General features: G+C 46.2%; 1 protein-coding gene across 7 annotated transcripts in view; it reads right to left on the bottom strand.

Annotated features, from left to right (window-relative positions):
• Positions 1-25,778, bottom strand: part of HERC3 (HECT and RLD domain containing E3 ubiquitin protein ligase 3) — a 122,433-nt gene that overhangs the window by 25,685 nt on the left and 70,970 nt on the right. For 6 of the 7 annotated variants that reach the window (XM_047798427.1, XM_047798423.1, XM_047798425.1 and 3 more), the window contains 8 exons: positions 25,343-25,456; positions 14,143-14,166; positions 13,962-14,051; positions 11,695-11,865; positions 9,903-10,046; positions 8,605-8,771; positions 5,323-5,389; positions 3,858-3,940 (listed from right to left, as the gene is read on the bottom strand). In XM_047798427.1, coding sequence (XP_047654383.1) covers positions 3,858-3,940; positions 5,323-5,389; positions 8,605-8,771; positions 9,903-10,046; positions 11,695-11,865; positions 13,962-14,051; positions 14,143-14,166; positions 25,343-25,456 — 860 coding nt within the window. Of the gene's footprint in view, positions 1-3,857; positions 3,941-5,322; positions 5,390-8,604; positions 8,772-9,684; positions 9,759-9,902; positions 10,047-11,694; positions 11,866-13,961; positions 14,052-14,142; positions 14,167-25,342; positions 25,457-25,778 lie in introns of those variants that run through there. The other variant, XM_047798429.1, reaches the window with a different exon arrangement.

Consider the following 25,778-nt stretch of genomic DNA (forward strand, 5'->3'; position numbering starts at 1 on the left):
TCAGCAGCAGACATCAACAGCGGAGAAGAAAAATTAAAGAGGATGAAGAAGGAAACTGTGTGCTGGGGACCCGCGCCCATCATGCGACCGACTCCTTTGCTCCCAGACCAAACGCTGGCTTTGGGACATCTGCTGAATGAACTTAAACTTCTCCCATTTCCAAAGCCGTCTACCATCTGATCCCCCAGCTCAGCTGGAGTGGAGGCTCCCCAATGCCGCATCCCCCAGAAACAGCCCCGTCCAGCACTCAGACCCCACTCCTCACGCACTGTTCCCAGCCTGAAGTAACCGCTAGGGTGTGGCCATCACTTTACAGGGCACCTTTTCATTATGTCGTCTCTACTTTCCAGTATCCAAATCTTAGGGGGCTTCCCAACAGCTCTATCCTGGAGGCATCCTACCAGAAGCATCCATCCACGTGGATGTCTCCCTCCCATTCGACTCATCAATTTTGTCTTCATATTCCACGGACGGCTGCCTATGAGAACAGCTTACCGCTTTAAACACCCTGTGTTATGTTGCGGTACTCCCACAGAGCTTGCCTCTCAATGGTTAACTCATTTGCTCATTCCAAGAAACGTCTCCTGAGTAAGGAGAAACAGCGAGAGTGGAAGGGAGAGAGAAGCCGAGAGACAGAAAGCAAAATTTGGACCCAGAAAGAGACAGAAAGCAAACAAAGGCAGAGACAGGGGTTCCCTGGTGGCTCAGGTTAAAGATCCGGTGTTGTCCCCGCCGTGGCGCGGGTCGGATCCCTGGTCAGGGAACTGCCGCGTGCTGCAGGGGCAGCCAAAAAAAGGGGGGGGGGGCAGAGACAAAAGTAGAAATTGTAAGAGAAAGAGTTCTATAAAGATAGAAAAAGTTTTAAGTGCCCACACCTCTGCCTCATCTGCACATGTCACAAAGTGATCAGTCCTTTCCCGGCCCAGGGGAGCCAGCACACAGGGCATGAGGGTGACACACCGGGTCGTGAAGAAATCCCCAAACACGCTCTTCCTCAGGCTGCCTGCCTAGCCCAGGTCAGCGCCTAACCATCGAGGCCCAGGCCCACGTCATCTTGTCCAAGGGCTGATGCGAAAGCTCAGACGTCCTTTGAAAGACAAAGGCTGTGGGGGCATCTGCATACATACGCCCATCATCAAAACCAGGAGGGAGGAGAAATCACCTGGGCCGCCAAATTACTTTATGGTCTGCCATCAACGTCCCAATTCTAAAAGCGTTATCAGGCTCCATGGAAAAACAAGGCTGTTCTTGTGTTCCCATCATGTGCTGTTAACTACAATGCCAACGACACACAGATAAAGCAAGGACAGTGCTTTCGGCTCCAAGAGATTCTCATCCAGTAAGAGTTTTGACTGAAACACCTACCTGAGACCAGACTAGCCTCTAGATTAGGTTCCCCAAACCGGAAGCCATTTCTGTTGGGTACCTGGCCCCTTCTGCATCATTGCCCTCTGGTGTGACAGTGCACCCCACCCCCGCCTTTCCCAGCCCCTCCCCACCGCCGCAAGGCCAAGGCTGCCTGGAGAGTCTGGCGGGTTTACATGACCAAAAAGACGACTGAAAGTTACCTTAGACTCTCCTGGCTTCTGGCTATCTTTAAAAATGTAGAAGGAGGCAAGCGGGCCTGTCAGTTTTTCCATGATTCATTCATTTTCAAAAGAAGGTTTCCGGGAGGAAGCCTGGGGAGATCACTTGCGTAGGGTGAATGTCACAGGATTTCCACTGGTAGCTTTGCAACCATTTACAGTACGAAGCCACCTCAAGCCCAGAGGAGAATTAGCTTCCATTTCCCAACCTACTTAAAAGAGCACCCAACTTTCTCTACAGCTTCAGGGAACGCTTGCTTTCCTCCGTGAAGCCTCCCTCCCTCACAAACCGCACCCCAAGTGGGGCGAGCCTTCCTCATCGTCCCCCCCACCCCGCCCTCCACCTCCTTGGGCTAAGAAGCGAAGTTTCTAGTCCACGTGCTAATGATCCCCAAATCGCCATCTCAAGAGACTGCCTTTGAGGCTAATGATACATAGCTCCTCCAAGAAGGTAGGTTTTCCCTGTCCTTGTTTTTTATTTATTTCACCGCTTTGTTTTCTGTGCCTCTGGTTGTACGTGGCCCCAAATTCACTGGGAATGCAGGCTGACATAAGTAACTAAGCAAATAAACGATGGAGAGGAGACTTCTCTCCTAACACAACAAACTAGTGAATGTAAGAAAAAAGCAGCAGACTCACAGAGAGGGGTCCCCAGGGGGGCCATGCAGGAGTGCGGGGGCGGGGGGGGGGGAGGCACCCACCACTGGGTGTCAGACCAGCTCAAGGATGTGTTGCCAAACATGAGAAATAGAGCCAATATTTTATACTAACTGTAAATGAAAAGGAACCTTTAAAATTGTATTCATTTGTCATGCAAAAAGGAGAAAACATCCCTTTTTTTTTTTTAAAAAAAAACCCATGACTTGATTCCTCCCCCACCCCCCCAAAAAGACTTCTCTCTTGAGATACACATACATTTTCAGCTCCAAACATAATCACCTGGGTCTCACACGCTATGTCTATTTCAGTATATACATGCTGGAACTCGCTCTCCCCCCCCTCCACCTGGCCCTACAGATTCTGTTTCCCCTTCGTCACTGTCCAAACTGGAAACCTCGGTGTCGTCCTCAGGACACACCACCCCTAGACAATCGGACACAACTCCTGTGGACGGCACAACCAACACGCAGCTGACTCTGTCTCCCGCCTCCCTGCCTCTGGGCCTCACCACCTTCGCCTGAGCGCCTCTGCAGTCTAAGGGGCCTCCCCAAACCACCAGCTCTCTTTCTAAAGCAGAGATCAGCCACGTCCCAATTCAAACTCATTCGAGGCCTTGACAAGAGCCACCCAACACCACCCGCCCCTACTCTCCATCCAGACACTAGCCCCCCACGGGCACTCATCCTTCTCTCTCATGTGTGTTAAGTGTGAGAGCGGATGCACATTGCTCCGTGGGCCTAAAATGCCTCCCCCACCTGAATTCTTCCAAGTCACTGAAGGTGTTGTGGCCTCCCCCCCTGGTTCCAGGGCGCCGGGCCGTCACCTTCCCATCACACGCACCACAACCGAGTGCATTATGCAATATCACTCCCTGCACCGACCCGTCCCAGCCCGTCTGGAGGATAAAGGTTACTTATTTCCTAGGCCCAGAAACAGGCCTGGAACAGCTGACACGCAGTGTTTATAAACCGAATTAATTAATGTGCAGAGAACCAACAACCTCGCTCCTAATTTAATACAAAAGCAAACAAAATTAAATTTTCCCTCCTCCAAAGAGATAACACAGAGGAAATCATCCTGAAAAATCAGATGCACTTGAATTAATTTTCATGAAGCAGAAAGAATTTAATTTAAAACTTATATTACAAATTCTTCAACAATAAAAGCACAATCAAAGTGAGCATCTTTATAACATCTGCTTATGCCACACACATTTGTGGAGCAATTTTTGTGCCAGGCACTCTGTTGGATATTGGAAGCCTTGTGCTAGATGCTAGGCGTTTACTCATTCCCAAATGTTCCTCTATAAACTCTCCCACTGGAGTCTCACAGCCCTGCCATGAGGGAGGCAGGCCGGTTACTATAACCCCCATTTGACGGATGAGCAACTGAGGTCGGACAGTCTGTGTGGGTCGCTTAGGGTCACAGCCAGTCCACTGGAGCTCCGGAGTGAAAAGAGTTATCTCCAGAATCCAGTCTGCCGCTTCCCCTAATATTAAATCTGCCAATTCTCCTTCTACCACCTTTACTTCCTTGGAAGAAGGGATTAAGATTCACCTTCCGTCTTGGTCTTAAAAGTGAACGTGTGGAGACATCAAGGGCAGGACTGACCTGTTCTCCTTGCACACGGTGACTCTGTCTCCCCCGGGTATCAGCTTCTTCTGCTCAACGACGCCATAGCTTTCTCGACAAATCTACATTCAAGGGGGAAGAAAGAAACTTTTCAATTTTGCTTACCACTTATCTTTCCCAACCCCAAATGACTGAGACAACAGCCCTGGGAACAAAGGTGGCCTAATGACTCCATATTTCCACAGAACAGTCTTTGGAGGAGAAAGGAGCCTGAAAACACTGGTTAAAAGATAACTTTTAAGGGGGAGTTCCCGTCGTGGCACAGTGGTTAACGAATCCAACTAGGAACCATGAGGTTGCGGGTTCGGTCCCTGCCCTTGCTCAGTGGGTTAACGATCCGGCGTTGCCGCGAGCTGTGGTGTAGGTTGCAGATGCGGCTCGGATCCCGCGTTGCTGTGGCTCTGGCGTAGGCCGGTGGCTACAGCTCCGATTCGACCCCTAGCCTGGGAACCTCCATAAGCCGCGGGGAGCGGCCCGAAGAAATAGCAAAAAGACAAAAAAAAATAAATAAATAACTTTTAAGACAGGGAGTGGCCAAGAAATGCACTCAAGGAGAAAATGATACAAATTCTAGAAAAGAAATTATAGGTATAGAAGAGTTAAAGCCTCGGTAATTTCCTTAAGTGCACGGATTAATCACTCATTCATGTTCAACACATTCCTGAACTCCTGTAACATACAAGACACGCTGAGCAGCACATGACCCACCCATTCCGCTTCTGGGCATGTATCTGAAAAACCAAAAACATTAATGTGAAAAAAATACGTGTTCCCCAGTGTTCACAGGAGCATTGTTTACAACTGCCAAGATATGGAAGCCACCTGGGTGTCCATCAACTGGTGGATGCATAAAGAAGATGTGGTGTATACACACACACATGAATACTACTCAGCCATGAAAAAGGAAAGCTTGCCATTTGTAGTGACATGGATGGACTTGGAAGGCATTATGCTAAGTGAAATAAGTCAGACTGAGAAAGACAAATACTATATGATGTTATTTATATGTAGAATATAAAAAAATACAACAAACCAGTGAAAATAACAATAAAGGAGGCAGACTTAAGAGATACAGAGACCAAACTAAGCGGTTACCAGTGGGGGAGAGAGAAGGAGGGGGGGGACGTTTAGGGGTAGGGGATTAAGACCCACAAACTATTAGGTATAAAATAAGCTATAAAGATATACTGTAGGGAAATACAGCCAATATTTTATGATAACTAGAGTATAACCTTCAAAAATTACTAAATCATTATGTTGTACACCTGTAACTTATATAATATTGTACAACTGTACTTCGATTTAAAAAAGACTATGACTCAACTAATTTGGTTCAGAGACGTCTCTGAATTCTTTTATTTGGAGACAAATTAATGATAGTTATGACTCGTGAACACGACGAAAGAGACAGCCACGATCCTAAGTGCACTGTGGCAATCCTTACCGTGAAGTTGAGGCAGAAGGTCTCCTCGATATCTTCCCCCGGGTAATCTAAAAGCTCCTGAAGACTCCTAGTCACAGAAAGACAGTGAAAGGGAAAGCAGCAAGTCAGACATGGCAATGGTGTTTCTCAGTCACACGTCCAGCGTGTTTGCAAGGAACAGCTGTAAAAGAAGATTCTAGGATGAACATAAATCCAGACTAGCAGAAAATCTTGTCAACTACATCTTGAAAAGAAATATGGTAGTTACTTTGAAGATGCTGGGGGTTTGTTTGTTTGTTTTGCTTTTTTAGGGCTGCACCTGCGGCATACGGGGGTTCCCAGGCTAGGGGTTGAATCGGAGCTACAGTTGCCAGGCTACGCCACAGCCACGGCAACACAGGGCAACACAGGATCCGAGCCACATCTGTGACCTACACCACAGCTCACGGCAACGCCGGATCCTCAACCCACTGAGCGAGGCCAGAGATCAAACCCACGCCATCACAGATGCCAGTTGGTTTCATTACGGCTGAGCCACAATGGGAACTGCAATTTTAAGACACCTGTTACCTGTTCTCTGTTCCTACTGACAAAGCCGACTGAATTAATGAAGGATTCGGGTGGATTTATAACTGACACACTCGTGTGAAGCGGGGCACGCCTTGGAAGATCTATGGGGTGATGGTATTGCAGGGGTCCTGCAGACTGGCTTTAGCCATAGGTATTAGCAGGACAATCCTTCCATCATTCAAAAAGCTACAAAGTCACTGCATCCACTTAGGAATTTCGGTGACTAGCCTGCCAGGGCAAGGGGCTCTGTGTGGCGGAGCACTCTATTACCCGCCACACGAGAGAACACCCGAGACACACTTACGCCAACAACGGTCAGATGGCAGCTCTCGCAAGACGGCGTTGTTGCACTGAGACCTCATTCACGCTTTTTCTTGAGTGAGCTCGGAATCGGGCGGTTCCATAAAAAGTCGCCCAGGAAGAAAATTGGCATGAACTGAAAGCTGCTTCCAGTTAACTAGCCGAAAGCACCACTGGACATGTATCCTTCTCAGCCAGGCTGGCCAAGAAACGGAGCATTGCTTTGACAGCATACACTTCAGTCACTCTTAGTGACCAAAAGCGTGACCCTGCTGGGTCTCCTTTGCCTTTTTTTTTTTTTTTTAATATATATTTCTTTTCAATTACCTTTTCCTCTCTCTGTGGCCCCCAGCCCGGATCCTCTGTGGTCTTTCAGTGTTGGGACCCTATCCTAATACGGGGTGTGAGAGTCTCATTTTCAGAGAGACTTCCTCTATGACCCTCTTAAAATGGGTACTCTGTCTCCATAAAGAAGGGGTGTTGCTTCCTATTTAAGTCAAAAGAACTGTATTATTTACAGAAAGCCAAGGATATGGTGGGTTTTGTTTTTGTTTTTTTTTAATCTATTTCATCGTATACTACCTAAAATCAATGCAGGGAAACTCAAAATAAAAGGAGTGTTTAAAAGCCAAAAAGAAAATAACATAAGAACATGGCGGCACTGCTATGGAAAACAGTCTGGGGGTTCCTCAAAAGACTAGGCAGAGCTGGTCATTCGACCCAGCAAGTCCCCTCCAAGGCACATACCCCAGAGAAATGAAAACTCTCATCTCCATAAAACATACATAACACTATCTACGGCAGCACTCTCCACAGTAACCAAAAGGGAGAAACAAGCCAAACGTCCATCCACTAATGAATGGATAAGGAAAATGTGGTATATCCACAGGATGAAATGTTATTTGGCCATAAAGGAAGTGAAAGACACGTACAAGTTACAAATGACTTGAACCTTGAAAGCACGCTTTGTGACAGCACCCAGACACCAAAAACTACATATTGTTTGATTCCATGTATGTGAAATACCCAGAATAGGCAAGTCTGTAGAGACAGAAAGTAGCCTGTGGTTGCTGAGGGCTTGGGGGAATGAGGAAATTGAGGATGCTAAGGTGTACCAGCTTCCTTTTTTAGGTGATGAAAATATTCCAAAATTGACGGTGGTAGAGGCGGCACAACTCTATGAATATACTAAAAGTCACTGAATTATACACATTAAGCGGATGAATCGTGTGCTATGTGACTAATATCTCAGTTAAAGTAGTTTCTAAAAAAGGCTCTGGGAGATTTATATATATAAATCCTTGGCACAGAGCTCCCCAAACCCTTGTGACTTCCTAAGTGATCAGAGCACCTGGAGCATCTTTATTCCATCGAGGTGCCTCTGGGTGGGCTCCTGGACGGGGGCCGGTCACCAGAAAGACCCAGTCAGGATGAGAAACTCGGAATTTCAACCCTACCACCCCCCATCTCCAGAAAGGAAAGAGGGGCTGGGGACAGAGGTCCTAATTAGTCAGGCCACAGTGAGGAAGCCTGCATCAAATCCCAATCATAAGGGGCTCAGGGCGCTTCTAGGCTGGTGGACACATCCATCCACTGGGAGGGGGGAGGGTGCTGCACCCCAACTGCAGGGGGCCAGAAGCTCCCCCTAGCTCAGGACCCCTCCAGACCTCACCCTGGGCACCTCTTCATCTGGCTGCTCATCTGTACACCTTATCATTCCCTTTACGAAAGTGGTGAACCTAAGCCGAGTGTCTCCTGGAATGCTGGGGGCTGCTCTAGGGAGTTAGTCAAACCTGAGGAGGGGGTCGTGGGAACGCGGATTTGCTGCCAAATGGGGTGGAACTTGTGGGTAGCCTGGGCACCTACTGCTGACAATGGGCATCGGAAAAAGAGCGGGAGCAGTCTTGAGGGAGCCGGCCCTCAACCTGTGGGATGCGACGCTATCTCCAGGCGGATGGGGTCAGAACTGAGAGCAATCACAGGCCACCCTGCTGGTGCCGGTGTCGTGGGCAATGACGTGGTGGTGCGGGGTGCGACCAGAAGTGCTGTGAGCGTGGTCGCCGCGCCCACATCAAGGGGACACAGGAACGAGGAGAACAGGAGGTCAGGGAAAACCTGAAGCTGTCTTTAGAAATACAGGCTCCCCTTTCCAAACGTCCTCTCCTGTATTTACAGACCGTGACACATCTCCGAGTCCTTATGTTTTTTGGTTGTTCGGGATGAGAAAAGCAGAGGCTCTTTTGGATTCCTGGGCAGCTCTGACTTCCCTGTTTCGCTTCCGTCGTCTGCCCTCAGAGGGACACAGGCGATGCTTCAAGCCAGGGGCTGCGCAGCTGCGTCTTAGGACAGGGCCCGCCCAGCACCGCCGAACGCGAAACACTAAACCCTAGCCGGTGCACGTCCAGCCCCGACGGCTCTCCTCCCGCCGAGTACCTTCCTTCCGCGGGGGACAGCTCCTTCAGGTCTTCCAGGCCGGGCTGCACGTTCAGGAGCTTCTTATAGAGCGCCAGCGGGAAGTGCAGATCGACCACCGTGGAGTTGTAGATGGCCAGGCCGCAGGTTATGCCAATCAAGTGAAACCAGTTGTGCTCTACAAAACACTTTCAGCACGGGTGCAGAGGCGTTAGGAAAACCAAAAGCCGTGGCTCCGGCCCTCAAAACAATCTGCCATTTACCTTATGGGAGCTTCGGGATGAAAGAATGAGGAGCTCAGTAACATCTAGGGACCTCTGCCACAGGGAAACACCCCCGACCCAAGTTCACTGTCCCCCAAAAGATGCCGTGAAGACAAAGTGAGGCCTTTACAGCTCCTCTGTGATACAGAGACCAGCTCCTCCTCGTGGACAGCAACGCCAGCCAGCAGGACGTCCTGCAAGGATGGCAACAGCCTCTTCTGTGCCAGCCCAGGCGGCAGCCACGCGCCACATGTGTGAACGAGCACGTGAACGGTGGCTAGACAAGTGAGGAAATGCCTCCTTCGTGTCATCGAATTTTAATTAAAGAAAAACTGAAATAGCCACAGGAGGCTACCGGCTACCTCTTAGGACAGTGCAGATCTAGGGAGAAAACTCCAGTGGGAAAAAAAACCTAAGCTAGAGTTGGCTTGAAATGGAAACGCCTCTTAAAACAGCTCTCCGACTGAATTTCCAAAAATGAAAAGAGTGTGTCTATGCGTATGAGTATTCATACCCAGATTATCACTGTGATTAAAATAAGACATTTGTTCTAGAAAAAGAATGTATGTCTGTGTATATATACATATAACTGAATCACTTTATTAGATATAGAAGAAATTGATCTAACATTGTACATCAACTATACTTCAATTTAAAAAAAGAATATGGCAGGAAAAAGAGAGAGATTCTGATGCCATGAAACCACTGGTTTTCATTCCCTAAAGAAATTTAAACTCTTTTGAAAAAAAAGACCCATTTGACAGCTGCTTTTTAGATCTCATAAAAATCTTTCTCATACGCTTTCCACCCTTCATGGATTACAAAGCTTGGAGCTCACCTACTAGACATGGAAATGGGGCTGGCGGGGACAAAACGTTCCATGCGGTCTTGACAACAGGTGAGAAATGAAGACTGGACACATGATTTAGACATGTTAAAGGATTGTCTTTGTTACGTCCCCCTTTGTACGTATCCTAAGTCTGGGGACTAATCTGACAACAAAAAAAAGGAAGTTCAGTTGAATCCGTCCATTGAACGATTACATTACTAACTTACCGTATCTGAAAACCACAAGAGATTGGAGTCCTGGTAGTAGGTAAACATTCCATAGATGGGATTCAACAGCTCTTTTAATAATAAAAGGAAGAACTCCTTTGTGACACCACCGGCGTCCACTGCCTCTTCGCCGTCAAAAATGACCTGGAAATAAGGAAAGCAGACTACCTCAGGGAAATTGTGGGCATTTTCTGTTGTTTGTTTTTTAGTAAATTCTTTCCAAAGTCAGGACCAAGAACGGAAGATAGAACACTGATGCAATGAAAACGCAAGGTGTATCTGCTGATTATTCACAAGGCACTTACAAACACACAAAATTTATACCAGACATTCGGCAGCCTACAAAGAAAGGCAGCAGTTTACCCTATGTCCACAGAATGTTTAGCATCTTTGGGGGGCAGGAAGGCAAACGTAAAAGAACCGATGTGGGGAGATATTTTTATCTTCAGAGAGGCACAACACTGAGAGCTCAATGTCTGGGCATACGGAGAAAAGCAGTGATGAAACTGAGCAAAGAAAGACTCAAGAACTCTCCGTGGGGTTTCTCAACGAACTGATGCATACACCAGAGAGGAGAGCCTTCTGAGCAGCCAGGACCTGGGCTCTGTGGGGGGCTGTGAACAGACCCACCACAGACGCATGTGGAGCATGCTGGGCCCACCACACTAACAACTGCAGCAAACTAACAGGGGAGAGCTACTGAGCGTTGACTGCACGCCTGCCAGCACTGACTAACCGCATCCTCTGAACCATCTCAGGCACAGGGGTTGCTATTCTGACCCCCAACTTCCAGGTTTCAGGCACAGAGCTATGGGGTTTCTGAACTAACTGACGCATCGTTTCAGAAAGCTTGTCCTGATGCTGCGTTTAAGGCTGCCTAGAGCAGGAGGAGAGGAAAGGTGAGGACAGAGGCAGGGCCCCTCCTGACCGTATGGACACCCTGGAAGACTTAACTCAGAGGTGCTACCAAGCCAGAAGGGTCTCGACTGACTTACTGACAGAAAACAGGGGGCAAGGACGGCCCCCTCTCTCTGCCGTGTCAAAAGCTAACCCAGACGTTCTAGAGAGAACTCCCTGGGAGACTGCTGGGACCAAAGATGCTCACGGGAAAGCGTGAAAAAGGGGGCAGTGTCACAGAGACCATCAGCTGCTTGCCCATTACGCTTCACAACCTGGGGTTTGCAGGAGGACTGGAAACAGAGCTGGCAATTCTTCTGAAGGGAAAGGTAAACGGAGGACTGCCTGAGCCCCTGCCACATACCAGACATTGTGCTACGCCCTGGGAATACCCTACGGAGTAACACAAACGTGCACAGGCCACTCGGAAAGACAATTTCCTCATCATTTCAGAGTATGAAGAGCGTCTAGCCGAACAGGCTACCAGCTAGCCAGACGATTTCACTGCCTTTCCGTTCTTTTTCTACCTTCTTTCTCTTAAATCTCTGCCATCCAAAGATGTCCGGATGCTGGCTTGATAGGTTTACCTAGGCGACGCCTTAGCTGTGCTGTTGTTTGCTCGTGTTTGGTAGAGCTGGAGCAGGTACACTGCAGCCAGCAGACAAGGACGGCCCTACACTCCCCCAAGGAATCCACTGGCAGTTTTATCTGATGACATGCTGGCTGTTCTGCGTGTTCATCTGACAGAAGGAGGGGAGGAAATTCTCATAAGAATGAGTAAGAAAAAATAATCAATGGCTGCCCATCAAGACTGCGATAAGATCGCTGCTGCTTCATCAACACGGTGTAAAGAAAAGCCAGGAAGGTGCTTAGAGGAAGAGAGTGAAGGGCTCACCTTGAGAGGCTTTTTCAGATCGATGTCAGAATGGATGCTCAGCTCCCGCAGGGCGTCCCCAACAAGGTTGTTCCTGCGCACGTGAAGGACCAGGAAGGGGCTTCTGGCCAGCAGAGGCTCCAGGGTGAGAAGCATGAAGACATTCTGCAGGTTGGCCCCGTTGACCGCCACCTGCAACAGCGCGGCCGAGAGCTCGGTTAGCCCTCGGAGCGCGCCTGCGCGTGGGGACAGCAGCCCGCCGTGCCTGCCGCCCAGGGCGGGTGTGCGGCAGGCTGACCGCATCGCCAGCTGCTGGACCTTTCCAGCAGATCTTCTCAGCTACTCATGTTTACAAGACACACACACATCTTTCTACTCTGAACCCAAAGAGAGTACCGGAGACCCTCTGGAAACCATATGATCCAGAACGCGTTCCGGGAAAACGGTTTAGACCAAGCTGAGGAAGGCAGAAATAAGATCGCAGTGGGAGAAGGTGATGAGGCAGACTGGCGAAAAACAGGAAAGGAAGAGAACCCTAATATCCACCTGCAGTATAGTTTTTGTTCTTGGAAAAATGTCCGATTTCTCTGGAAACTTTTAAATCGTCAGTATCATGGGTATACCACTGTGAAAACACAGAGCTGCAGATACAGATAAGAGCAGGAGAGAGACGAAGATGGGGAGAGGGAGGGAAGGAAGGTACAGCGCCACCAGCCGTAGGGACAGGTAGGTGTGGACTGCTGACTCACGAATGTCTTCGTAGTCCGGTCAAAACCAATTCTATTACACAATGTAAAGGTGTATTTAAAATAAATTAAATACCCCTCTATAACTTAAGTTTCTGCTCAATGAAAAGTTACCAAGCTCCATTTAATCACCTGTCAGAGGTGAGCAAACAATGGTCCAAAGACCCAGGCTAGCCTGCTGCCTGTCTGTCTACAGCTCTTGAGCTAAAAATCGTTTTCGTATTTTTAAATGGCTAAAAAAAAATCATGGAGTTCCCGTTGTGGTGCAGCAGAAATGGATCCAACTAGGAACCATGAGGTTGCCGGTTCGATCCCTGGCCTTGCTCAGTGGGTTAAGGATCCTCCGTTGCCATGAGCTGTGGTGTAGGTCGCAGATGCGGCTCGGATCTGGCGTTGCTGTGGCTGTGATGCAGGCTGGCAGCTACAGCTCCGATTCAACCCCTAGCCTGGGAACCTCCATATGCCACCCATTTGGCCCTAAAAAGGAGGGGAAAAAAAAATCAAAAGAGGAATATTTCACCACATGTGAAAATTACATAAAATTCAAATTTCATGCTATAACAGAGTTGAATACTTGACACAGACTGTTCGGTCCATGAGGTCAAATATTTACATGTGACCCTTTGTTAAAACACTTGCCATGGATGCAGCTAGAGATTCTCACACTAGATGAAGTAAGTCAGAAAGAGAAAGACAAATACCATAACATCACTACTATGTGGAATCTAAAATATGGCACAAGTGATCCTGTCTATAAAACAGAAACAGACCCATGGACAGAGAACAGACTTGCAGTTGCCAAGCAGGAGGGAGTGGGACGGACTGGGACTTGGGGTTTAGTAGACACAAACTATTACAGTTAAAATGGATAAGTGGAGTTCCCATAGTGGCGCAGTGGTTAACGAATCCGACTAGGAACCATGAGGTTGCGGGTTCGATCCCTGGCCTTGCTCAGTGGGTTAAGGATCCAGCAACGCCGTGAGCCATGGTGTAGGTTGCAGACGCGGGTCGGAGCCCACATTGCTGTGGCTCTGGTGTAGACTGGCGGCTACAGCTCCGATTCCACCCCTAGCCTGGGAACCTCCATATGCCGCGGGCGCAGCCCTAGAAAAGGCAAAAAGACAAAAAAATAAAAATAAAATGGATAAGCAATGAGGTCCTAACTGCACAGCACAGGGAACTATATCCCGTCTCTTGGAAAAAAACATGATGGGAGATAATATAAGAAAAGGAATGGATATAGATGTATGACTGGGTCACTCTGCTGTAGAGCAGACATTGGCACAACACTGTAAATCAATTATACTCTAATAAAAATCTTTTAAAAGAAGACACTTGCCAACCCCCAGTTTATGTAAATGTGCATTCACATATACATGTTATATTCAATATAAAATTGCTGAAAACATTTCTAATAGTTCTAAAAGTAACAATGGAACTTCATCTAAATAAACTTTCTCCTATTTTCTCCTAGGAAAAATTATACCTGAATGTGTAAGATGAAAGAAACCTAGCAAGAAAACAATTTTTAAAATATGTTACCTGCATCTGCAGTTCAGCATCAGTCTGTAACATTTTGGTCTTGGCTTGGGCATCAAAGATGAAAGGGTAGGAACAGAGTGTTACAGTATCCTAGAATAAAACATTTTATTGGCAATATTATAGTTCCAGAGAGAATGCTGCTGGAAAAACACATAAATAAATTTTTAAAAGGATCATTTACCTGTATTATAGATGGTCTAGCTTTCTGCATAAAGAAAAATAAAAAGTCTCTTAGTTGGACTGCAAAACTGGAAATTTTTACCCCTTACAAATAAAAACGAAAGAACAAAACCAGAGAACCTATCTGACCATGTGGCCATGGAACTAACACCGTTTGAACAGCTGACTGGAGTCTGGATGGAATATACCAGATACGCTGATGGACACAGACTGAGAAAAACACTAAAAACGATTTTTAAAAAAATTTTAAAGGAGCTTTATAAGTCATTTCACTAACTCCGTATTTTACAGCGTTAATAGAATTCTCATTTATAAGAAATCTCATCCCAAAACAGGAGCTTTACAACCAAGACTTCAGAGGTTAATTTTGCTGAGCAAAGTGGATACTGCAAGTTTCATGTGTCAAGATGTTTAGCCTTCTTCACAAACACACTCAGTTACTCTTGGCAGAAACCAAATATTTAGAAAACTGTCCCTAATTAGGCACCTACACCAATGTTTGGCCTACAGAAGACATTCCATCAATTCATGGAAGAAGTCTGAGTAAATTTTGAGGACACTAACAGGACAGGTGTACTTCATTCTACTCCACGTTACTGCATTTCACAGACACCGCATGGGTGTGTTCGCTTGTTTTACAAATGGAAAGTTTTGTGGCAATCCGGAGTCTTGCAAGTGTATCAATGCCATTTTTCCAACAGAAGTCTCTGTGTCACATTTTGGTAATTCTCCCCAAATTTCAAACCTTCTCATTATTATTACATTTGTTATGGTCTGTGACCAGTGATCTTGGTGTTACTACTGCAAAAAGATTATGACTTGCTGAAGGCTAAGGTGATGGTTAGAATTTTTTATCAACAAAGTATTTTTAATTAAGGTTTGTACTTTGTTTTTTAAACATAATGCTACTGCACACATAACAGACTACAGCATGGTATAAACATAACTTTTATAGGTACTGGGAAACCAAAAAAATTCATATGACTTGCATTATTGCCATATTTGCTTTATTGTGGAGGTGCAGAACCAAACTCAAAACATTTCACAACCATAAACGTATCTAAGAGGTACGTTAGTTTCATTTATCAGGAGAAAAAAGGAACTCTCTCCTGAAAGGCTTTGTTAAGTTAATAAATAATGTCTGCTACATAACCTAACAGAAACAAACAAAAAATCAATGGTACAGATCACACTGACCTGTAGCAGAATATCTCAAGCAGAAAATGATGTGTTTATTCCCAGAGGTGTGAGAGTGCGCCATGATTTTTTTTTTTTTTTTTTAGGGCCACACCTGTGCCACATGGTAGTTCCCAGGTGAGGAGTCCAATTGGAGCTACAGCCACTGGCCTGTGCCACAGCTGCAGCCATGCCAGATCTGAGCCATGTCTGCAACCTACACCACAGCTCATGGCAATGCCAGATCCCTGACCCACGGAACAGGGCCAGGGATTGAACCCACATCCTCATGGATACTAGTCAGGTTCGTTATTGATGAGCTACAATAGGAACTCCCTCCATGCATTTGTTTTTTAATTTCTGTGGTTTTTTTTTTTTTTATGGTATTCTAAACAAAATAAAAATACATTCTGAATGGCTTCCTTCTGATGGTGTGTTGCATATAATTTGCATTTTTTGTGTGTGTGTCTTTTTTTTTTTTTTTTCAGGGCTGCACCCACAGCATATGGAGGTTCCCAGGCTAGGAGTTGAATCAGAGCTGTAGCTGCCGGCCTACACCACAGCCACAGCAACGCTGGATCCTTAACCCACTGAGCAGGGCCAGGGATCAAACCCTTTTCCTCATGGATTCTAGTTGGGTTTGTTAACCACTGAGCCACGAGGGGAACTCCTGCATTTATTTTAATGACTGCACTGGTGCTGCGTTATACTGAACTGTCCAAGGGTAATAAGCGAAGAGGGAAAGCAGACTTCTTTCTAAGTGATGCATTTGCGCCCAGGAAAAGGCTGAAGCAGCCCTGGCTCACTGCTTGAATGAAGTTTAACAGCAGCTCAAAGGACAAAAGCGAGCTGAGTCACCCCAGGGCGCGCAGCCTCGGGACTCAAGTCCCCAGGCCTGGCAGCAGGCAGTCCTGACGGCAGCGCAAATGCGGTCTGGTTTCAGGCCAAATCAGTGAGGCTAACTGGTGTTTTGCTGATTTTGGAGTTTTGTTAGTATTTAATGTGTAAACTTGGTTTGGGTTTATAATGTTTAAATGCTCTACGGAGAGCAAGTGTATACCTACCTCCTGTTGGGTTTGTGGCTATTTCCATGACATCATTTTAGAGAAATTTGAATTAAAATCCACCCTTTATCCTTTAGAAACAGGCTCCATCAGGGATCTTGGACCATTTCCCTGGACTGAGAAATGCCAACTGGAGAGAGGATTCCAGTGCAGGGAGACGAGGCATGAAATCCTGCACCTAAAACCCAAGCTGACTGGACTCATTCTCATGCCCACTTCCCCAATTACTAGAATTCTGGAACTGAAATCACTGGAATAAACACACACGCACACACACAACACCCCACCACAGCACCCTGGCTTCTACCCTAGGTCCCTACAGAAGGTACACGTGTCCTGGGAAAGTGTGTTTAAGACTGGTGCCAATATCCAGAATTTTCTAATCTTCTCAGCAGAGCTTTTATTCTAAGCATCATTTGCCTACCCTCAAATGAAAGACCTTTATAATGTGTGTTGGTTTGTACAGCAAGATAAAGCTTTGAATGCTTCCAACGTAAGAATGATTATGGGAGATGTGACAACAGTGGCGGTACAAACAGCTGTGGGTATTAATTACAACGTCCCAGTGTACAGTGGGCCCTCCTGACCCACAGGTTCCACATCTGCAGAGTCATCAATCTCAGATGGAAAATACCGGGGGAGGGGGGGGGAGGACTTCCAGAAACTTCCAGAGAGCAACACTTGAATCTGCCACACACGGGCAACGATGTACATAGCATTTACACTGTATTAGGCATGATAAGTAATCAAGAGACCCTTAAAGTATATGAAAGGATGTAGTCAGGTTGTATGCAAATGCCGACACCACTGCAGACGAGAGACTTGAGTGTAGAGAATTCTGGCATGCGGGTCCGGGCTCAAGGAACCAACCCCCCCGTGGACCTAGCAGCCTTAAATACTGGTGATTTGATTGGTGCAATACAGTGATTTCAGACTGTACTTCTCGGCTCTCCCCAGTCCCTCTCCAGTTCTGCAACTCTCTCCGAGCCCCCTCTCCTTGCAACGCCCACCAGAAGCCTCCCAGACCCCTTTACCGCTCCCCTTCTGCAGCTCGGAGTCCCTCCCATCACCCCCTGCCTGACCCCAACCCCACCCCTGAAAGAGGGTGCTCTGGGAGGCAGGCTGATCTCTGCTCCCGAGAAGGAGAGCGGAAAGAGAAGGGAGGGTCACCGGATGACCAAGTCGGCTGGAAAGAACCCCAGCTGGGAACCAGAGCCAAGGCCAGAGGATGGGGGTCCAGGAGACCCCTACCCCAGGGGAGGACTGCGGCGCTGGCTCTGGGAAGGTGAAGGAGGCAAGGGTGTTCAGAAAAAGACGCAGCAGACCTATTTCAAAGTCTATTTTTAGGTCTATACATTTTTTTGACAAGTCTATGGGGCTTTGATTTGAAATATAAGAATTTCATTTCACTGATTTCTATTTTGTAGATGCTAAATTTTTTTTTTTAATTTGCTTTTTTTTTTTCAGGGCCGTACCTGTGGCATGTGGAAGCTCCCAAGGCTAGGGGTCGAATCAGAGCTACAGCTGCCAGCCTACACCACAGCCACAGCCACGCAGGATCCGAGGAGCGTCTGTGACCCACACCACACTCATGGCAACGCCGGATCCTTAATTGGCTAAGCGAGGCCAGGGATCAAACCTCATGGTTCCTAGTCAGTTTCCGCTGCACCACAACGGTAACTCCAGATGCTAAATACCTGAGAAATGATATTAATACTGGCATTTCCGCATTCCATGAACTGAAGAACAGAACAGCAGTATTCCGATTCTGCTTCCTGACTGCTCTCCCTCACCTAGAAGGATGAGATCCTCCTGAGAGGCTGCGTGTCCTGGGCCATCCCTTCCCCACCAGCGGGTCTCACACAGATAAAGCCAAAAGGTGCTAGTGATGGATCATGGGTCAAGTGTTGCTGCTTGAAATGGGGTTGCGCCGTGACCTTAGTTCATTTTTTAAAAAACTATATGAGACAACGAGTAAATACCTGGTTCAGAACTGGACAATTGAGAAACTGGGAATATCTTTTTCCTTTTTTTTTTTTAAATTTTAAGTCAACATTTCCTAAATGGGGCTGTGACTAGGGACAACGGGTAGGACACAAACACAGGAGCCTCTGTCTTGGGGCCTGTCTGGCACCACGGGTCCCTGCACCTCGCTGAGCAGATCCGGCTCCCAGCAAAGACTGGGGCCTCACCTCCCCGATGCACGATGCTGGTCCCTGCCCAGGATGACACACACAGACAAGGTCACAGCGACTTTAGTCTTCAGGGTTGAAGCATTTACTTTGTGTCACTGACTTCCTCACCTCTGCTGCCCTCTAGGGGCAGGTCACAGAGTTACTCACTCTACGTTCTAGTCAGTTTCCAAGTGTAGATGATGGCAGTTTATTAATTGAAATAAATAAACCACTACCACCTATGCTTTAAAATAAAAATCCACCACTTCAAAATGTTCCTTTTGTGCTCCCTAACCCTGGGCACACAAGTGTTTCGTCCCTGAAATGACCTTTTCACTACGCTGAACACCTCACAAAGGCAGCCACCACTATACGTGTCTCTGTTCCCAGGACTAGTAGGCACGGGACAGACTGCTTCCTGAAAAACACTTAAAAAGGGCTTGCCACACGCCAGGCACCAGGTTCGTTGCCAAGTAAGACCTTCCCATGCTTTCTCCCATTTAATTTTCATACTGCCATTATAATTCTTATGTATAAATGAGAATGCTAGGCTTATAGAAACGAAAACACCTGCCCAAGGTCGCATAGGTCGTGGGCCACAGCTGAGACTTTTGAATCCAGTTCTTTCTGACCCAAAGCACGTGCTCTGAACAGCCTTGACTATGACCACACTAAAAAATTTAACACATCAAAATCATTTATTGTGAGACACACACACACACAGGAAAATTATTCAGCCATGAAAAAGGCAATCCTTCCATGTGCAACAACATGGGTGAAACTGAAGGACGTTTATGCTCAGTGAAATAAGCCAGACGGAGAAAGACAAATGCTGTACAACCTCACCTATATGTGGAATCTTTAAAAAAAGAAAGAAAGAAAGAAAGCAAGCAAGCAAGCCAGCCTCATAGATACAGAAAAATGGTGGTTGCCGGGGGCTGGTGGGGAGATGGAATGCAGGCAGAAGGGGAGATGTAGGTCAAATGGTACAACCTTTTCAGTTGTCAGTCAGTCCTGGAGATCTAGGTAATAACACAATTACATACTGGACATTTGTTGAGAGTGCATCTTAAGCATCCGCAAGACCCTTAAAAAACAAGTTAACTGTGTGAGACATTGGATGGGTTAATTACCTTGATCTCTGTAACTACTTCACAATGTGTGTGTATATCAAAGCATCACACTGCACACTTTAAATACATACAATGCTGTTTGTTAATTACCCCTCAATGAAGCTGGGGGGGGGGGAAATTCACTTATTGTTCATTACTATCATTTAGAACTGATTAAGTCCAGAAATAAACCCATGGATATATGGCTAATTAGGTTATATTAAGGAGGCAAGATCACACAATGTGAAAAGGACAGGCTCTTCAACACCTGGTGTTGAGAAAACTGGACAGGCGCACACAAAAGAATGAAACTACCTCACTATCTTACTTATCATACATAAAAACTAACTCAAAGTGATTGAAAGACTTGAATGTGAGACCTAAGACATAAAACTCATAGAAGAAAACACAGGTAGTAATAAGCAACTTGCCATTCATCTTGGCAATGAGTTTTTTGGATCTGACTTCAAAATCAAAAGTGACATAAGGGGAGTTCCTGTCATGGTGCAGTGGAAATGAATCTGACCAGTAACCATGAGGGCACAGGTTCAATCCCTGACTTCACTCAGTGAGTTAAGGATCTGGCATTGCCATGAGCTGTGGTGTAGGTCACAGATGTGGCTCGGATCCTGAGTTGCTGTGGTGTACGCCGGCAGCTATAGCTCTGATTCAACCCCTAGTCTGGGAACTTCCACGTGCCACAAGTATGGCCCTAAAAAGCAAAAAAAAAAAAAAAAAAAAGGCAACAAAAACAAAAATAAACAAATGGAACAATACCAAACTAAAAAGCTTTCCTGCACGGCAAAGGAAATCACCAACAAAATTTGAAAAGGCAGCCTACAGAATGTGAGAGGTATTTGCAAATACATCTGATAAAACGTTAATGTCCAAAATATACAAAGCACTCATACAACTCAGTATCAAAACAAAAACCACAAGCTAATTAAAAAATAGGCAGAGAATCAGAACAGGTATTTTGCCAAAGGCACACATGTGGCCACCAGGCACATGAAAAGATGCTCGACATCCCTAATCATCAGGGAAATGCACATCCAAACCACAACGAGCTATCACCTCACACCTGTCAGAATGGCTATTACCAAAAAGACAACAAATAGCAAGTGTGTCGGGGAAGGGGGGGCAAGGAGAAAAGGGATGCTGGGCACATAAACTGATGCAGCCACTGGAGAAACTGTTTGGAGGTCACGCAAAAAAATTAAAAACAGAATTACCGTATGATTGTGCAATTCCTCTTCTGGGTATTCATTTAAAGAAAGGGAAACACAAATTCAACAAGATATATGTACCCCTATATTCATCGCAGCCTTATAGGAAAACATAAAATTTAGCCGAGAGGAAAACAACCCAGGTGTCCATAGATGGGTGAAAGGATAAAGAAGATGGGGAGATATCTAGCCCCACAATGGAACAGTTCTCACGTAACCAAGCAGGAGCCCACGGAGCCTTTCCCCGGACAGACGCTTGCCCCACAGCCTCTGCTTTATTCGCTCCTCCCTGAGGTACCTGGATAATAGCAGCTGCTGTCGATTTCCCCAGTAGCTTTGCTGATGTCGAGACCCCCACCAAAAGGAAGGAATTAACCCCCTGATGAGTATGCAGCCCCCAGACCTACGAGCCCCCCTGCGGAGATGTGAGCCCCTGCCCTGTTACCTCGCCATCAGCCAATCGGAGAACCGCGCAGGAGCTGATCACAGCCCGGACTCTCCTCCCTCGCTTGGCCTTTAAAAATGCTTTCCTGAAGCCCACGGGGGATTTGGGGTGTTTTGAGCACTAGCGGCCCTGGGCGTCTTGCTTGGTGCCCTGAAATACGCTGCCCTTTCCTTCACTAAAACCCAGCATCAAAAATTTGCTCTACTGCACACAGGCGAGCAGACTTGGGTTTCACACTTAGACACCAAGGATGGCATCTTGTAAATTCCCTGGTGGCTCAGTGGGTTAGGATCCAGCACTGTCACTGCTGTGCGGCAGGTTCAGTCTCTGGCCCGGGAACTTCCACATGACACAGGCATGGCCAAAAAACCAAAACTTAAAATGAAAACAACAACAACAACAAAATAATGGAATCTTGCCATTTTCAACATGAATGGCGCTTGAGGGCATTATGCTACGTGAAATAAGTTGGACGAGGAAGGACAAATGTTGATTTTACTTGTACTTGGAATCTAAACAGATAAACCAAATCAAACAAAAAAACAAGGTCATAGGCAAGAAAGTCTAGTGGTTGCCAGAGGGGAGAGGGGATGGAGGGTGGGTGAAGAGAGTCAAAAGCATAAACTTCCAGTTACAAAATAAACAAGTCACAGTGATTTAATGCACAGTACGGTGACTACAGATAATAAAACTGTAGTGCGTATTCTAGTTGCTAAATTTGCTAAGAGAATAAATCTTAAAAGTCATCACTACAAGAAAAAATATTTGTAACTAGGTGTGGCGGCAGAATGAGACTTAAGGTAGCGATCATTTCACAGTGTATATCAACACCGAGTCACTATGTCACACACCCGAGATGAACACAATGCCGTGTCAATGAAACCTCGAAAGCATCAGTCAAAAACTTAATATACGAAACAGCTTTAGCATTTTAGGTTAAAATCCAAGCTATCAAGAAATTTAAACTTCAATTTCTAATAGTATTGTATAAAACGGAAAAAAAAATCCACAGAAATCACAAAAAGTCACACAGTAACTTCACCTAATTTTCTATCTTTCTATAACTACCTTAATTATTGAAGGGGAAATGAGCATCTGGTATTTAAGACTTTTATTTGCTTATCAAATGTTAAGAGAAAGGAACTATAAAAAAATTATCCAAGTTGCTCACTTAAGGACCTCATACCACAGTCGTGAAAATCTGTATTTTAATGCCAGCAACTTCTTCTTCGGGGTCAAAAAGAATTAAGAGCTCATTAGAATTATTTTATTCAGCAACAAGTCACAGAAAGGGTAGACTAAAAGTCAGAAAAATTGGCTTTTACAGCGAATTGAATTGATGGAAAAATTGCTTAACTTCTCTGGGCCTCCAATTTCTCAAGGAGCGGCAACAAAGCAGTCGGCTAAATAATTCACAGGGCGTAATTCAGCTCTTAACATTTTATGAGTCAGTGAATATTTATTTACAAATTGATAAAAGAGAAGAGCTTCTCTCTTTATATTTTCTAAATGAACAGAAGGAAACAGAGCTCACTGTTAGCCTCTGTGAAATTTCCCACGTAAACTCATTTAGAAAATTCACCCACTTTTTAAGAGAGTATTTTGGTTTTTTAAGGTCATCAAAAATCTTATTAAAAATGCAATATTGCGTCTGGCATTGATCATCTATTATTTGACAAAGAAAATAATCTCCCTTAATTTAAAAAACCCATTTAAATGCCTTGCTTCTGGACACGAGTGCTGACCTCCAAAAGCCCTGCAGGGAAATACTGTCTCATGTTGGGGATGAATCAGCTCCACCGGCAAGGATTCCTCTCGGATGTAGCTGCTGTGTGTGGCTTCACCTCATATAATAACCAAGTTATCCCTCTGTTTTCTGTTTCTGGAAGTTTGCACATAATCCACAGACGGGATGCTAAGAAGCCTTACACACATCCCACGCCAGTCTGCAATCAAACCGAGAGTCAGGCCAAGGGCGGCAGGCGCAAACCTGCAGTTCTTACAGCGGGAACTAGGTCAGGGATCCGTGATATTTTCACAGATGGGTTACCTGTTACATTTAGGGTTACATGTTAACCCCAAATCAGAGGTCGCTTGGAGGATTCAGGCACGTAACAGAAGACGACTGCAGCAGGCGAGCTGTGAGATGAGGACAATCAGCAAATGACCCTCTCCTCTACATCAAAATCAAGCTGCAGTGGGGACTCTGGCACAGATAAGCCTTGTCCACAGAGCCTGTACTCAATGCCAGCCTGTACTGGTGCCATCTGGGAAGACAGGTCACGAAGCGAGATCTTCCAAGTCTCAAGAAAAGCCAGAAATTCATCTTGTGTCTTGACTTTAAAATTATGATAAACTTCTCTGACATCAACCTTACAAATGTTTTCTCAGGTCAGTCTCCCAAGGCAACAGAAATAAAAGCAAAAATAAACCAATGGGACCTAGTCAAACTGACAAGCTTTTGCACAGCCAAGGAAACCATGAAAAACAAAACCAAAAAGTTGACTTACAGAATCGGAGAAAATAGTTTCAAACGATGCCACCGACAAGGGCTTAATCTCTAAAATACACCAACCACTAATACAACTCAACAGCAAAAAAAGCCAACAACCTAATGGAAAAATGGGCAAAAGACCTGAATAGACATTTCTCCAAAGAAGACATACAGATGGCCAACAAGCACATGAAAAAATGCTCCACATCCCTGATTATTAGAGAAATGCAAATCGAAACTACCATGAGATACCACCTCACACCAGTCAGAATGGCCATCATGATAAGTCCACAAATAACAAATGCTACAGAGGGGTGTGGAGAAAAGGGAACCCTCCTGCACTGTTGGTGGGAATGGAAGCTGGTACAACCACCATGGACATCAGTATGGAGGTACCTTAGAAAACCATACATAGAACTACCACGTGACCCAGCAACCCCACTCTTGGGCATCTATCCGGACAAAACTTTCCTTGAAAAAGACACATGCACCTGTGTGTTCACTGCAGCACTACTCACAATAGCCAAGACATGGAAACAACCCAAATGTCCATTGACAGATGATTGGATTCGGAAGATGTGGTACATATACACAATGGAATACTACTCAGCGATAAAAAAGAATGACATAATGCCATTTGCAGCAACATGGATGGAACTAGAGACTCTCATACTGAGTGTAGTAAGTCAGAAAGAGAAAGACAAATACCATGTGATATCACTTGTATCTGGAATCTAATATAGGGCACAAATGAACCTTTCCACAGAAAAGAAGCTCATGGACTTGGGAGAACAGACTTGTGGTTGCCAAGGGGGAAGGGGAGGGAGTGGGATGGACTGGGAATCTGGGGTTAATAGATGCAGACTGTTGCCTTAGGAATGGATAAGCAAAGAGATCCTGCTGTGCAGCCCTGGGAACTGTATCTGGTCACTTATGATGGAGCCTGATAACGTGAGAAAAAAGATGTATGTGTGACTGGGTCACCTTGCTGTGCAGTAGACTGTAGACAGAACACTGTCAACCAGCTTTACAGGGAAAATCATTTAAACACGTTTCAAACTGTGACGGCAGTCCAAGTTTGCCAGCTTTACCGTCTCGCAGTGGGCAGCTCACGAGCGCTGTTCACATCACCATGCAATGGTCTCCAGGACTTCCTTGTCCTGCAAAGCTGAAAACTCTGTGCCCCGTTTCCCTCCCCCAGACCCTGACAACCACCGCCGTGCTCTCTGTCTCTGCGTCTGACCACTCCAGATAGCCTGCTTCTCGTAAATGTCTAACTCACGCTTACACCCTCCCGGGTTACTACCCACTTCTGCCTGCTTGTGACCGTTCACAACTACTCAAAGCACTTCAGTGTCTGAAGAACACAAAAGCCGGGGGCTGAAACGCAGATGTGACCCTAACATCAAAGCCAAGGGCAAATTAGAGAGTGCGGAGGCGCTTCGCTTGTCCTTCTCTGTCCTCGGAGAAGAGATGAAAGCTTTCAGATACACTTTACCCGAGTTCTTACCATGCCTGCTTGATGCAAGAACCACATGAGGTAGTCTTCCTGGATGTCCACGAGACTGGAGATCTCAGGAATGTAAAACGTATCATACTCCACATGCTTCACTTTAAGATTGACCTGACGAAGGACAAAACAAGGACACCTAAGACCCGGACAACTGGGTCTTCCTTCTAGGCTCCCCCTAGACCATCTGGGTGGATCGTCCTACCCGCGTCTCCTTGCCCATCTCCCCATGGCTCCTCTCCAGGCTCACCTTTTTTTTTTTTTTTTTTGCCATTTCTTGGGCCGCCCCCATGGCATATGGAGGTTCCCAGGCTAGGGGTCTAATCGGAGCTGTAGCCACCAGCCTACACCACAGCCATAGCAACACGGGATCCTTAACCCACTGAGCTAGACCAGGGATCAAACCTGCAACCTCATGGTTCCTAGTGGGACTCGC

Source organism: Phacochoerus africanus, chromosome 10 (genome assembly GCF_016906955.1).
Source record: "Phacochoerus africanus isolate WHEZ1 chromosome 10, ROS_Pafr_v1, whole genome shotgun sequence".
Taxonomy (NCBI): Eukaryota; Metazoa; Chordata; class Mammalia; order Artiodactyla; family Suidae; genus Phacochoerus; species Phacochoerus africanus.